The sequence below is a fragment of the Elgaria multicarinata genome, chromosome 3, assembly GCF_023053635.1.
Source record: "Elgaria multicarinata webbii isolate HBS135686 ecotype San Diego chromosome 3, rElgMul1.1.pri, whole genome shotgun sequence".
Taxonomy (NCBI): Eukaryota; Metazoa; Chordata; class Lepidosauria; order Squamata; family Anguidae; genus Elgaria; species Elgaria multicarinata.
Window position 1 is genome coordinate 54,514,868 of NC_086173.1, and position 13,695 is coordinate 54,528,562.

The 13,695-nt window shown below is 44.9% G+C and overlaps 1 protein-coding gene across 1 annotated transcript in view; it reads right to left on the bottom strand.

The window, feature by feature from the left end:
• Nucleotides 1-250: 250 nt before the first annotated feature.
• Nucleotides 251-13,695, bottom strand: part of ST6GALNAC2 (ST6 N-acetylgalactosaminide alpha-2,6-sialyltransferase 2) — a 34,220-nt gene continuing 20,775 nt past the window's right edge. The window contains exons 3-9 of the mRNA XM_063123236.1: nt 12,335-12,504; nt 4,577-4,742; nt 4,232-4,370; nt 2,803-2,906; nt 2,070-2,153; nt 1,376-1,475; nt 251-753 (exon numbers count right to left, since the gene is read on the bottom strand). Coding sequence (XP_062979306.1) covers nt 586-753; nt 1,376-1,475; nt 2,070-2,153; nt 2,803-2,906; nt 4,232-4,370; nt 4,577-4,742; nt 12,335-12,504 — 931 coding nt within the window. The 3' untranslated portion in view covers nt 251-585. The remainder of the gene's footprint in view (nt 754-1,375; nt 1,476-2,069; nt 2,154-2,802; nt 2,907-4,231; nt 4,371-4,576; nt 4,743-12,334; nt 12,505-13,695) is intronic.

Sequence of the window (13,695 nt, forward strand, 5' to 3'; positions counted from 1 at the left end):
ATTTTCGTTAGACCACTCCAAAGAGGAGGAGGAAAAAGAGGAAGAGAAGGAAGAAGAAGAAGAAGAAGAGGAGGTGGTGGTGGTGGAGGAGGGCTTGATTCCAAAATCTGCTGCCAATATTCCATGAAGATCAGCCATCTTCCCTCCAAGCAAAGCCACAACAGACTGCTTGGCGGATGCCTCACTGAAAGTGCACCCGAAGCAGAGGCGTTACAAACAGCCGCGTCCATTGTTCTGTCATCTAGTTTTAGCTTCCTGCAGTCAGTGATTTGGCTGTATTGCGGCTGTGCTGTTGTTTCTCCTGACCGGCCTGGACCACTGCCATAGACGGGCCTTTCTTCTAGTGTGGATTTGTATAACGTTATTCCTCTTTACCAAAAGCTTTGGGAGTGATTTCCACAGGTGAATGAATGGCTGCTGCAGTACTTCCCTCTGTATATGTTTGGAACCTGTCCCTGAGCGGTGTGCCATCATTGACCGACATAAAGGCAAAGGAAGGACTCCTGTGGAACAGGAAAGTGTTCGGACAGGGGGACTCAAGGGTTGCTGTCCCCTCCCTTTTGTGGTCCACACAATTCACTGTCTTCACCGCTGATACAACTTCATGATCCCAACCTGGTGCAGGCTCTTCCATAGCTCAGCCTCTAACAACATGTCATGGTTGGCATAGAACACCAAGGGCTTCTTCTCATGCTCGTAGTAATGATCTGAAAAAGTCTTGTAATTCTGGGTTATGAATCCGTAGGCACTGACCTAAGGGGGTGGAGAAAGCAGAGTTGACAGGCTGTTAGAGGAGGGCATGGACCAATGCCCATCCTTTCATGCGCATCACATGGGCTGTAGTTCCCACAGGAACATAGGAAGCTGCCTTATACGGAGTCAGGCCCTTGGGCCATCTAAGCCAGTACTGTCAACACTGACTGGCAGCAGCAGCTTTCCAGGGTTTCAGGCAGGATTCTTCCCTAGCCCTACCTGGAGATGCCAGGGATTGGACCTGGGTCCTTCTGCACGCAACACAGGTGCTCTATCACTGACCCGTTGCAACACTTAGTTCAAAGCTGCTTCGTGCATAAAACGGTAAGCAGCATGAAGGAGATGTCGGAATGGCTCATGCTTCCCCTCTGCTGGCTTTCAGATAACATGTGAAGAAGCAACTTGCAGACTTCCCTCATAGGAGTTCTAAATGCATGTGGATCATCTTGTAAGGAACATGCCTACGGTCACCACATGAAGGTTACCTCTAACCATGCATGTGGTCATTTGCGCATCTTCTTTTCGTAAAGTGTAAAGCCACCCTCACAGGTAGTTTTAAGCCTCTCCCCTTTTCTACTGCATTGCCAGACACTGGGAAAGATAACACGAGAAGGGCTCTTACCTGATCACAGGTATGCAACGCTGTTAAAAGCATGAGTGCTCCAGTGCTGGGCATGTAGAGGTGTCCAAACTGAGTGTTTATTAATTCTGATTTTAGAAACCTGTACATAGAAAAAAGAGGATGATGGCAAGAGAATTTTTGGGATATCGGAAAAGACAAAATAGTCTATTGGCTGCTGCATGAGGTGCAAGGAAATTGGCCATATAAAAATCTGGCAAACAGGAAGATTTCACGCTTCCAGCCTATCCATCACCCTGTCATGCTAGCTTTCCACATATGGGGAACTTCTGACATAGATGTGCTTTCACATGTGTGTTTGGAGGTGGTCCGGTTCTATGAGAGCGCAGCCTGCTTGTGCATCTGTACTGGTGTTCAGAAATCTCACAGGATATGAATAGGATTTATGCACAACTTCAGTCTTCCATCTCAACAACTCCAACATCTCGTGATCCCTTTGTCCCTTCCACCAGCCATAAATTGCGAATACTGCAGCCAAAAACAAAAAAAGTGTGTGTGCATCTGGGGAAACAGAATATATTATGCATGCACATGTGGCCACACATCTGTTCTAGCTACATAACTCATTCAAATGTTGGAATGTGGGTTCCTCCATCCCCACCCACCCCGCCAATGTGAAAAGGTGCAATTAGTAGATCTGTTGCTATATCATTAAGTTCTGTGTTCAAAGAATTACCTTTCTGTTAGATAATAGACGAATTCTGGGTGTAGCAACTTGAACTTTCCTGCAGATGCTGCAGGCCCAAAGTATTTTTGTGGCCTGTGGAAAGAGATCAAACAAAAAGAGTTTGGTAGTGTGTAATTAGACAGCGCTCAACTGATCCCACGACTGGCAAGGAACCTGAGTAAATAAGCTGAACAATGGTATCATTTGTCAGCCACTGAGATGTCTGAGAAAAGAATAATCAATGGTGGGAAAAATATATATACAACTCTCCAAATTTCCAGAGCAAGGTCAGGACATTTTGGCACCTGGGACAGAAAATCCCAATGGGATCTCTTAGTCTGCATGTGGGCAACCTGCAGGCATGTGGTCCTTGGAGTCCTTCAGCATGGCCTGCACTGGTGCCTGAGCCATCTCCCTCACAGTCAAATTTTGCCACTTCCCCTTGTGAATTGTACTCCTGCCAGCCTGCCAACAGCTATGATAAGGAAGACGGTGCACCGGGAGAGTAAGCCCATGTGCCACCCTCCCCATGTAAATTGTGCTCCCTCCAGCACACCAAACCATTGTTCAGCAGGCTCACGGGAGCATGTTTGTGATGGGGAGGACAGTGCATAGGGGTGGTTCTCTCTGCCCATGTGAAAGGGACTCCCATGAGTTTGAGGTGTCGTGAGAGGAATAGTGGACACCTCCATGAGGAGCACAAAGACTGACACAGCAATGGGGAGGACTGAGCACTACTTACTTATCGCCCTTGTCATAGCCCTCTGGAACAGGGATGCCCAGCATGGCAGATTTGAGCATGACGTAATCGCGTATATCTGAGGGGATGAAAATGTACTGCGTCTCCTGCAGCCAAGAGAAGGGGGAAATGCAAAACACAAAACAGGAATGTAAGATGTACAAGTGGGACCTGCAACAAAATGGGGCAGTGTGGAGTTCTCCTGAACAGGGTGCCACACAGCCATAGCCTTTTCCAGGACTCAAGGCGCTGTGGCCTTTGAGCATACCCAGTCCTCATTTGGACTGTTTTTGTCCACCCCACCCCCCAGCAACTTTCTTTGTCCTTCTGCAAACCTTGGAGTTCCTGCCTCTTGTTCACCTTGTTCACGTAAAGGTCAGCATTCAGTTTGCTATCAGCATATATGATGGACTGTTGCATATATGTGATGATTGTTGTTGTTGTTTATTCGTTCAGTCGCTTCCAACTCCTCGTGACTTCATGGACCAGCCCACGCCAGAGCTTTCTGTCGGCTGTCGCCACCCCTAGCTCCCCCAAGGTCAAGTCTGTCACCTCCAGAATATCATCCATCCATCTTGCCCTTGGTCGGCCCCTCTTCCTTTTGCCTTCCACTTTCCCTAGCATCAGCCTCTTCTCCAGGGTATCCTGTCTTCTCATTATGTGGCTAAAGTACTTCAGTTTTGCCTGTAATACCATTCCCTCAAGTGAGCAGTCTGGCTTTACTTCCTGGAGTATGGACTAGTTTGATCTTCTTGCAGTCCAAGGCACTCTCAGAATTTTCCTCCACTTAGTTTTATTGTCCCCCATGCTGGTTGGCCTTTCCCCTCCCTGTTTGTTTGTTATTGTGATTATAGAATGTAAGCCATATGGCAGGGGGTTTTGTATTCTGTTTTATTTTGTTCTGTACAGCACCATGAACATTGATGGTGCTCATAATAATAATAATAATAATAATAATAATAATAATAATAATAATAATAATACAGTTCTGATGGTCCAAGAGATCTGTACAGCCAAGCTGGGAAAGGATATCTTGGATTATAGATAAACTGGAAAATAGCTAGGGTACCAAGTGATATGAAAGGATTCCTTGAGCAGCACAGATCCATCCTCACCTGCTACAAGTGGCACCATCAGGACCTTCCTCCCATTACTTTTCTTTCTTCTCTCCAATTCCTGAGGCAGAGGTCTTTCCAAGGCCTACCACCTAAGATTCATTCACTGAAGAGGCTAAGGACTGGATTCGGGATATTATACACAGAAAGCCCTTGCTTCACCCTAGACTTTCCATAGACTGAAAAGTTTTATATGGCAAAAGCCAGTAAGGACAAGCAACCCATGTTGCAGTGGGGCCTACTGAAGCTCAATTACATCTTAAGGTCCTACTACACACTTGAAAAGAACAGTATCTTAGCTAATGTTATGTGTTTACCTTGGCCTGTGGTACCTGAGTGAAGCCATATTCTGCATAAGCAATGAGAGAATTCTTCATGGTGTTTACTGTGAAACCATAGAAGGAGGTCTTAGTCCCAACATCTTCCTCAAAGCCTTTGATCACTGCCCCATTAAGTCTGTAAGGTTAAAAAGAGAACAGACATTTTGAGGAGTGGGCCATGGTTAAATATAAGCAACCACTAAAGGTCCCAGAGGTCTGTCTTTTTGTTTGGAAAGCTTTAGAAGAGGGATCTCAGGGAATCTTTTAACCAACATACTGACCCCACATAGGGTTTGGGTTTGAGTCCCTTCCCAAAGATGGAAATTGCCAACCTTATTGTACCTGAAGACAAAGTCATGTGCATCTATCTCCTTGCCTTGGCGGGATCCATTCAGAATTCCCCCATTCCCAACCACAGCACAACGGATGCAGCTGTCAGGGAAACCAATCTTGCTGAAGAGTCTACTGTAGTCAGAGTCATTGAGGAGCTGTACTGTGGATGTGATCACTGCAGGGCAAAACAAGTTGATGCAAGTCAGAAGAAAGGGTGGTACCAAATACAATGGTCAGGGTTGGGGTCCACCATAAGCATAGTCGGGCTCTTGCTGAGGGCCACACTTCAGGTGCCCACTGGCCAGAGCCCCGTGCACTTCCTCTTCACCATTGTAACCTGCTTGGTCACCTGCCTCTTGCTCTGGCCCAGACACCAGTAATGGTGCAGTAGATGCTACTGCCTAACTGCTCACTGGCTTTCTGCTTGTCAAGCATGCAAATGGGAGCAATGATGAGAAAGAGCAGGAGGGCAAGAGCACCCGGTGACAACGGTGATGAGAAGGTCGACTCTTAGAGGAAGGGGACCCATTGAGGGTGCATGGTGCAAAGGCCCTCCAAAACCTGGAGGCGGCCCTGACAAAGGTCAAAACACCAGCAGAAGAGTCCTGGGACTGGCGATGACACACTAAGAAGCCAGGAAGGAACCACATAAGGCAGTATTCAGGTTGGTTTCTGCATGATAATGTGCCACTCTACAGATGCAGGGAGAGAGAGAGATGTGGACAGAATTCCCACTAATAAACAAGTCCTGGCGCTGCGTCCTGCAAGCCTTGGCTCCACAACACCACTGGTGCCAGAACATGTACGCATGAGAAAGAATTGATGTGCATATGTTCAGAAGCCTTTCCTATTGCCTATGTGTCTATCCAATAGTAAGTTCAACGTGGAGCACTTGATAAGTTTGAATTTGGCAAACTGATAGCATGAGTCATTGCAGGGGTGAACAGCTATCCATTTGCCTTTTCCACAGTTAGCTAGTTGGTTACATTGGGCTAGTTTTGGGGGTTGGAGAGGCTGCTAGGTGAAGGATCCTGCCTTGCATCAGGGAACTGAACGTAACGAGTGTCTAGTTCCTTTTGAATTCTATGGGCCCATGAAACATCCATGAATTATAAATGAGAATAGAAGATATATTTGAATAGTATTGCATATGAGAATAGTTATTAGAATAGTATTTTATATTAGAATAGTATAGTATATGAAAATAGATATTAGAATAGTATTGTATATGAGAATAGATTAATGTAAAATAATGAGGATATTTAATGACCCTATTTCTACCAAGTAAGATAAAAAGTGCTTACTTATTTCTCCAGCACCAGCTCTGAGCAACCTTTCTTTTGTGGAGGTGGGTGGAGATTGTTTTGATGAAAGCTCGGATGAATCAGTTGTTGACTAATGGTTCAGGCCTACTGCTAAAATGGAAGAGATTGACCCGGAGCTATATTTGCATTTAATAACCCCCTTTGGTGCTAGCTTGAACTCCTGCCAACAGAAGTGAGGGTTTTATTTGTTTTTAAATCTTCCTTTGTTCCTTACCTCCCATTCTTCCAGCTAGAACTCTCCACCCTTTCCCCCCCCACACACACACCCCGTGACTAGGTACAGAGTGGCATACAGATGACAATCCCAAGGTGGCCTCTTTTACAGAGGACCGTCGTCTATCTGATGGCATCCTCTGTTCGAAGGGTTGTCTTGTCCAATTCGTTTACATAGGGTGACCATATGAAAAGGAGGACAGGGCTCCTGTATCTTTAACAGTTGTATTGAAAAGGAAATTTCAGCAGGTGTCATTTGTATATATGGAGAACATGGTAAAATTCCCTCTTCATCACAACTGTTAAAGCTGCAGGTGCCCTGCCTTGTTTTAAATCTGGTCACTCTAGTATAGCTCCTGCAGCTTTAACTGCTGTGATGAAGAGGGAATTTCACAAGGTTCTCCATATATACAAATGACACCTGCTGAAATTCCCTTTTCTATGCAACTGTTAAAGATACAGGAGCCCTGTCCTCCTTTTCATATGGTCACCCTAAGTTTACAGATAAAGAACCATCAGAATTGTTGCCTGTCACCAGGCAGCCCCTGGACAGCAGAGTGAACAGGCAGGCACACTGTTCTCCTAGCCACACTCTTCCACGCTATGGTGAGATGTACAGTACTTCGATTTAAAGTATAATAAATTATTTCCAAATTTGCATCTATACATATAAATTGGCATGCACAAATTTTATGAACAAATGTCCTCCTTCTTGCTGATTCATAAGTGGCCATCCTAGAGTTAACCAACTCCCCTCAAGGCAAAACCTCTGACACATTCTACCTTCAGCAGAAGTTCTCTGCAGCCAGTTTCTCCCCACATACCAATTCATTTCTCCTCCTATTTGGAGGGGGCCTGCCCCTCTTGCTCACTCACAGTTATGAGATTCAGGACCCCGGTGGGCCAGGCTGACAGTGCGCTTGGCAAGCAAGCAAGAATGGGCATGAGGTAGGAAGTGAGATAATCCCCCAAAGCCAAGGGTCAGCTGCAACAAAGGAGCGGGTTGTGCCAAAGCCGTTTGGTTCAAGTCAATCATCACAAAAGACACTGGGACCTTTTATGCAGGCAAATGTCACAAGATTGTTACTAGCCAGCTCTTTCAAAGACTTCCTTCTTCTTCCAGATTGGTCTTTAAAGAGAAATGACAGATTGCATGAACCGCACTATAAAAATGATGACACATTTGCTAAACATTAATGAGGAATGAGAACCTTTAGTGGGAGGGAACCCTCATTTTGGGTTTAGCAGCAGATAGATGAAGAAATCCTTTCTTTTCATTCTCTTCCACTACTCATTTTTCAAGTCATTTAGGTTGCAATCCTTTGCCCACTTATGAGGGAATAAGCCTTATAGAATTCAAGGGGATCTTACTTCTGAGGAGACATGTATAGGATTGCACTGTTAGCCATTATTGCTTCATAGGTACCACCCTTCCGATATATAGAAGTGAATACGCCCACTCAACGCATACAATAGAACCCTCAACAGAATGGGCCTGTCAGGCGCAATGAGAAAGGAAGTTTCCTTTCAGACATAGAAATGACAACAACTTTCACTTTTGCCTTCACTTCTCACACCTGAACAGGTGAGGTGTGTCCTTCCCCATGAGGGCTAGTCACATGATTGTTTGTGAGGCAATTGGACCTGTGGGAAGTCTCAAGAATCACCACCACCACCAGCAGCAGAATGCAAGTATAAAGCAAGGAAACAGTCTGGGTACAGCTGTCGATAAGATGCATGGATACTACATGCAATAGCCCTGTCTATAGCAGGGTCAGGCAACTTGATGCCCTCCAAATGTTTGGACAACTCCCAACAGCTCCAGTCAGCAGGGATTATGGGAGTGGTTGTCCACAACATCTGGAGGGCACTGGGTTGCCTACCCCTGGTTTAAGGGCTTTCGATTCTTAGGTGGTCCATGAGCTGGTGCTTGGGCCAACTCCAGTCTGCCTTCTCCCACACTGTGGCAATGCCACTGAGGAACACTACGTTACTCTAAATGCAGAGTTACGCATTGTATGTAGTAGTTTTCTTTGAAACTAGCAGCCACTGGCAGGGTGGTCAGGTTGGGGACTGCGGTGCATGGGATGCTGCAGTCCAGTGGAACCTGCCATTGGCGTGCAGACAGGGGGTTCAGGGGGTTCAGCTGAACCCCCTAATATGCTGCTGCCGCCATGTTTGCTCCGTCCTTGGAAGGCTTTTTTCAGGGTGCAGCCATTGCATGCGCACACACACACAGCTCTCTCGCTTGCTTGCTCGCTCGCTCTTTCACTCATTCAGCCGCTCCTAGCTGCTCTGCTTGACCTCTTGCAACAGTTGCTGAACAAGGTGGGAGCAGCAGCCATGCTGGAACCAGGAAGCAGCACGTGGAGGAGCGGAAGAGGGGGCTGTTTCTGTAAGGAGTAAGATTGCCCGGAGCTGCAGATTGGAGCCCTCCTCCTTTCAGAGCTGCTGCTCTCCTCTCGTCATCAGCCCTGCAGGTACTGTAACGTTTGGGAGAGAGAGAGAGAAGCTGTTTACATGCTTTCTCTTCTCATCGCTGCTCCACCGCCCACCCTAGTCTAGTCTCCAGCAAGAGAAAAGAAAGGGGGAAGGGGGGAGAACTGCAATGCTCCCCCCCCCGGACCTCCTGGCTAAGGAGGGTTCATTCAGCAGCACCTTTTTCAGAAAGCATGCAAAAACAATTCTTATCTGCTCTTGCTTATTTTAGGGTGTCCACCCCCCTTTTTTCAAGCCATTCTTTTGGTAAACATTGGATGTGTGCATCTTGTGTTATTTTAAAACAGAGCTGCAGCACAATCCTATGTATGTTTACTCAGAAGTAAGCCTCACTGAGATCAATCAAACTTACTCTGAGGTAAATGTTCACCGGATGCTTCCTGAAAATGAAGAGAGGATGAAGAAAGGACAGGAGAAAAAGAATTGTAGAAATAGAATAGCAAGGTAACTGTGGGATATTTAACCATATTAAGTATATCCTACACTGGGATATTTAACTATATTTAAAGACAATAAGTACAGCAAAATTAGTGCTTCTCTACTTCAGTCCTAATCAAATAATTATAACAGTGAACCAGCTAGGTCTTCTATAGGAAAACTCTGTACTAGGTGATAGTTATTTTTAAATTTTAATTAAAAATATATTATCTTTTCTTATAACAAAATGGTACTTACTCCTAAGTGTGTCTCACTGAAGAAGGAAATCTTATTTGATTCTTGTATTCTTGTTAGTGTGACATGATAAGTTAAAGGCACAATTTTATGCATGTTTAGATAGAAAAAAGTCCTTCAACTCCTAGAATCCTCTAGCTGGCATGGCTGGCTGGGGTATGCTGAGAATTGTAGGACTTCTTTTCTTTCTAAATATGCACAGGCTTGCACCTTAAATGAGTTTAAAATGTGAAACTCTTCACATGTGTTGAATCATATATATACTATTGCTCTAGTATCAGGAATGTAGCAGCTGTTAGTGTGGAAGATATATCTGCCATTTGAACTGAACCAATGCATTTTAAGACATAAAGGGGTCTATAAGACTATTACATATGGTTTCTAAAATTGCTTAACACCATTGTAAGCTACTACCTGATTATGCAGAGAGAGATGCTCAGGCAATTACTATACTTTGCTATTATAGGCAGTGTGATTCTTGGCAAGGGGAGGAGTGGGTAGACTGGCTGTTGATATGTTCAGTGGAGTGCCATAGGCCTTCTTTACTTGTTGCTTCTTCCAAGCTGCCCAGGCCCCTTATCTGGGTCAAGGGGGCAGAAGTGGCACTGCAGCAAAAAGGGATATGAGCACCAATGTTTGGACTGGGGCAAAATAATACAGTATGTGGATATGTGGTGTGGTTTGGCTTGAATCACTTGTGTCTGGATTTCTTTTCTGGACTGTACTTGCTGGTTACATGATCCACAAGGCCAGGTTGTGGTATAGTCCTCTTTTTCTTTTGTGTTCAAAAGCCGTAAAGTATCTTGTGAGATCTGGAAGACTCACAACTTTATTATGGCATAATAAGCTGTTGTTCACTGGCCTCAAGTGCTAAAATGATTTTACTGGCTTTGCACTGTGAGTTTGGGGGTGGGGTGGGGGGTCATGTCATTTGCTATTCCACTTTGGGCAGCAAAATGTCTTGGGCCAGCCCTGGCAAGAGCTGGCTATAATTTAGATACTGAACAACAGGCCCAGGTGTCTCAAGCAGGATTTACACTACTGTTTTTATAGAATCATAGAATAATAGAGTTGGAAGAGGTCTATAAGGCCATCAAGTCCAACCCCCCGCTCAATGCAGGAATCCAGCTTAAAGCATCTCTGACAGGTGGTTGTCTAGCTGCTTCTTGAATGCCTCTAGTGTGGGAGAGCCCACAACCTTCCTAGGTAACTGGTTCTATTGTTATACTCTAACAGTCAGGAAGTTTTTCTTGATGTTCAGCTGGAATCTGACTTCCTGTAACTTGAGCCCATTATTCCGTGTCCTGCACTCTGGGATGATCCAGAAGAGATCCTGGCCCTCCTGTGTGTGTCAATCTTTCAAGTATTTGAGGAATGTTATCATGTTTCTTCTCAGGCTTCTCCTCAAGGCTAAACATTACCTCTGTTTCTTCTCCCCTCCGGGACACTCATACCTCTCCTGTCTGCACCCTCTCTCCCTCTTCTACTCCTACACATAGGGGCATTTCTCTCTCTTCTTTCTCCAGGGCTCCTCCTACGCCAATCCTTTTCTTCTGCTCTTATTTTATTTAGAGTATTTTTATTTAGAGTATTTTTATCCCGCACCTCAGCCTAAAAGGCTCCCGGAGCGGCTTACAATTGATCAGTAAAGAAGACTGATGTGCTCTTGTGACGGTTTTCCATCCTCTCTTTTCTCTTTCATCTCTTGTCTTCTGCCAATAGCCCCTTCGCGGCCTTCTAGAGATGTTCTTACTTCTAGATCTCTTACACTCCTCCAAGTTCTCCATATCTTGCTAGCTAGCCCTCTCTTATGCTAGGCTCGCAGCCACCCCTCGTCCTCACTATATTCACCCCAGAAGTCTCTCTCCTGGACCTCATTCTAAATTCTTTGCTCAGCAGCACACAGGGCAATCTTTTAAAATCATTATTAGGGCATTTTATGGTGCTGGAACTTAAGATGACACTCGTTGTTAATGTGATAGAATCTGTTTTAAATGTGAATCTGTTTTAGTAAGTTTGGAATAGGTCATTATCTGATTAAATTTAAAGATGGTGAAAATTGACTGTATCTTTATATATGCTTGGTTATCACTACAGCAAAAAAATAGTATTCAGAGTCTTTATTTTAAAATGTGTATTTTTAAAGTACAGATTATTTGTTAATTAAAAAATAGTTTACTTCAGTTTTTATTTATTTTGTTTGTTTGATGAATGAAAAAAAGTATTTTATTACTGTATATTTAATTAATGTTTACTTTAAAAAAAATCCTTGGCTGAACCCCCTAATGAAATGTGCTGCGCACACCTATGGAACCTGCTCCACCCCCAGGTGTAAATTGCAATGGGAGGAAAGCTGGGGTATGGGGGAGAGAGATTTGTTTTGACCACAGCATGGATGAAAAGTGTTAATCTCTCTTCTCCATGCTCCTGGGGACCCCACAGCTGCTATTCCACACACATGGAATGCTAAACTACACCTTGAATGTAAAGTGCTGTTGGGCTCTTAGACTATCATGCTGAGCCTCCGTCACTCCTGCAGATCAATTTTCTTTGGGGTAGGAAGTCCTTTTTTAAAAAATGGTCCTCCTGTGTTATCTGATTGATCAGAGCTTTGAAACTCTGGACATTATTGCTGATGTGAACCACTGAGTGTAAATGTAAAAATATACGGTTAGACAGAAAGGCAAGGTACACCCTGAAGTTACGAATCCCCAAATGCATTCATAGGGTGTCCCAACCACTAGTCCTGATGAAAGTATGTATTCTCTCTTCATGCCGGATCATGGTGCTTTTACTATCTGGCAAGCCCTAGAAAATATGTAGTTCCCTCTGCATTATAACCATTGTAGTTTCCAGACACCAGTGTTTATCTCCCTCCCATGAGGTTTGGCTTTCTATCATTTGTATACCAACCACCTACATTTTCTGGAGCAGACCAAAATGAGCCTGGCTTTGTGCTGTAACAGTCAGATCAAATGTCATAGGCCCAGCGTGAGCCCCTGTCCACCACAGCCCTCTATCATCCACCGTTTTCTATCATCTTGCCTCATCCCATTACCTGCATGTGACAAGCCACGCCAGCCGTAGGGGACGTTGCGTTCCTTCAGTCTGTCCCACGTCTCAGGGTTGAAGAGCAGCTTCCACATCAGCACAGGGATGTCAAAGTCAAATTGCTTCCCAAACATGGGGTCGATCTTCACTTTGGATTTTAATGACCGGGGGCACAAGCTAGACTGAGAGAGGCTGGGAGTGAGTAAATCCTAATGTGGTACATGTTAATATCAATCCAGAATTCTTTGGAATGTCTACTTATACAGGTCACCTAAAAGTACATCTACAAGCACAAGAGATCCACCACAGTACTTCCCAAAATTATATACAGTAGTTCAAGATTGCAACACTAAAGATGTAGGGATGGATCAGCTGCCCTAGTGGAAGTGGATGTCCTGCCCCTTCCTTCCCACAGCAGATCTTGGATCCAGCCCATCTCCAATTTTTGCACCTGGAAAACTCACATTCTGAGATCAGGATAAATTACACAGCCTTAAATAAACCAGACTGTACAGAATGTGCCGGCATTGTGGATTGATGCCCTATGGCAGTGTCCATGACTGGTAGGAACACAACGCAGTGCTAAACCAGAAGGACAGAAAATTGTGCTCAGAAGAAGGTAGGATAAGGTTCTACAGGGTTTGAGCCCACTGTGTCTGGGCAATTCTTCGTTAGGCCCACAGATCGTGCTGACCCTAGCATGGGATGAAGGAGTACAGGGGACTGAAATAATCCCAGGACAGCTGGATTCTAGTGTCTGTTGAAATTTCCAGTGGGCAGCAATGGTTGGATCTAGGCCAGAGCATTGAACTCTAGGTTGGTTGCTGAATCAACTCACTGTTAAGGTTGATGCTACTCAGGGCTAATCAAATGTCCCAACTTCTTGCAATGCTTATGTTGTATTTTTTGTTTGTTTGTTTTGCTTTCTGTCAGCTGTTGTCTGTATTCCATAGTAATGACTTGGGGCAGGGATGGGAAAACTTTTTCATCCTGAGGGCCGAATTCCAATCTGGGAAAGGTCGCGGGGACCGCATTCCAACTGTGGGTGGTGCCAAAAGAAAAGTCATACCAAGCCTCTGCATGACGACTCAGAAGTATGGATGGCAAGACTCTACGGGGCAAGCCTCAGAAATAAGCCAGACTGAATCACTTGGCAACTTCCTCACCCTTCTCCCAGTCAGGGGAAAGCTTTTATCTCTGAACAGCAGCTGATAGGAGATAAGAGCTTTTTCCTGTAGCACAGTGACAAAGGCTTCTTGGGGAAGAAGCTGGTGGGCCAGCTTACTGGTACATCTCTGGCTTAATAGTACAACCTGTATGTTCCAGGAAGGGAAGCACAGTGCCAATATTCAGGTTGACCATGAGCAA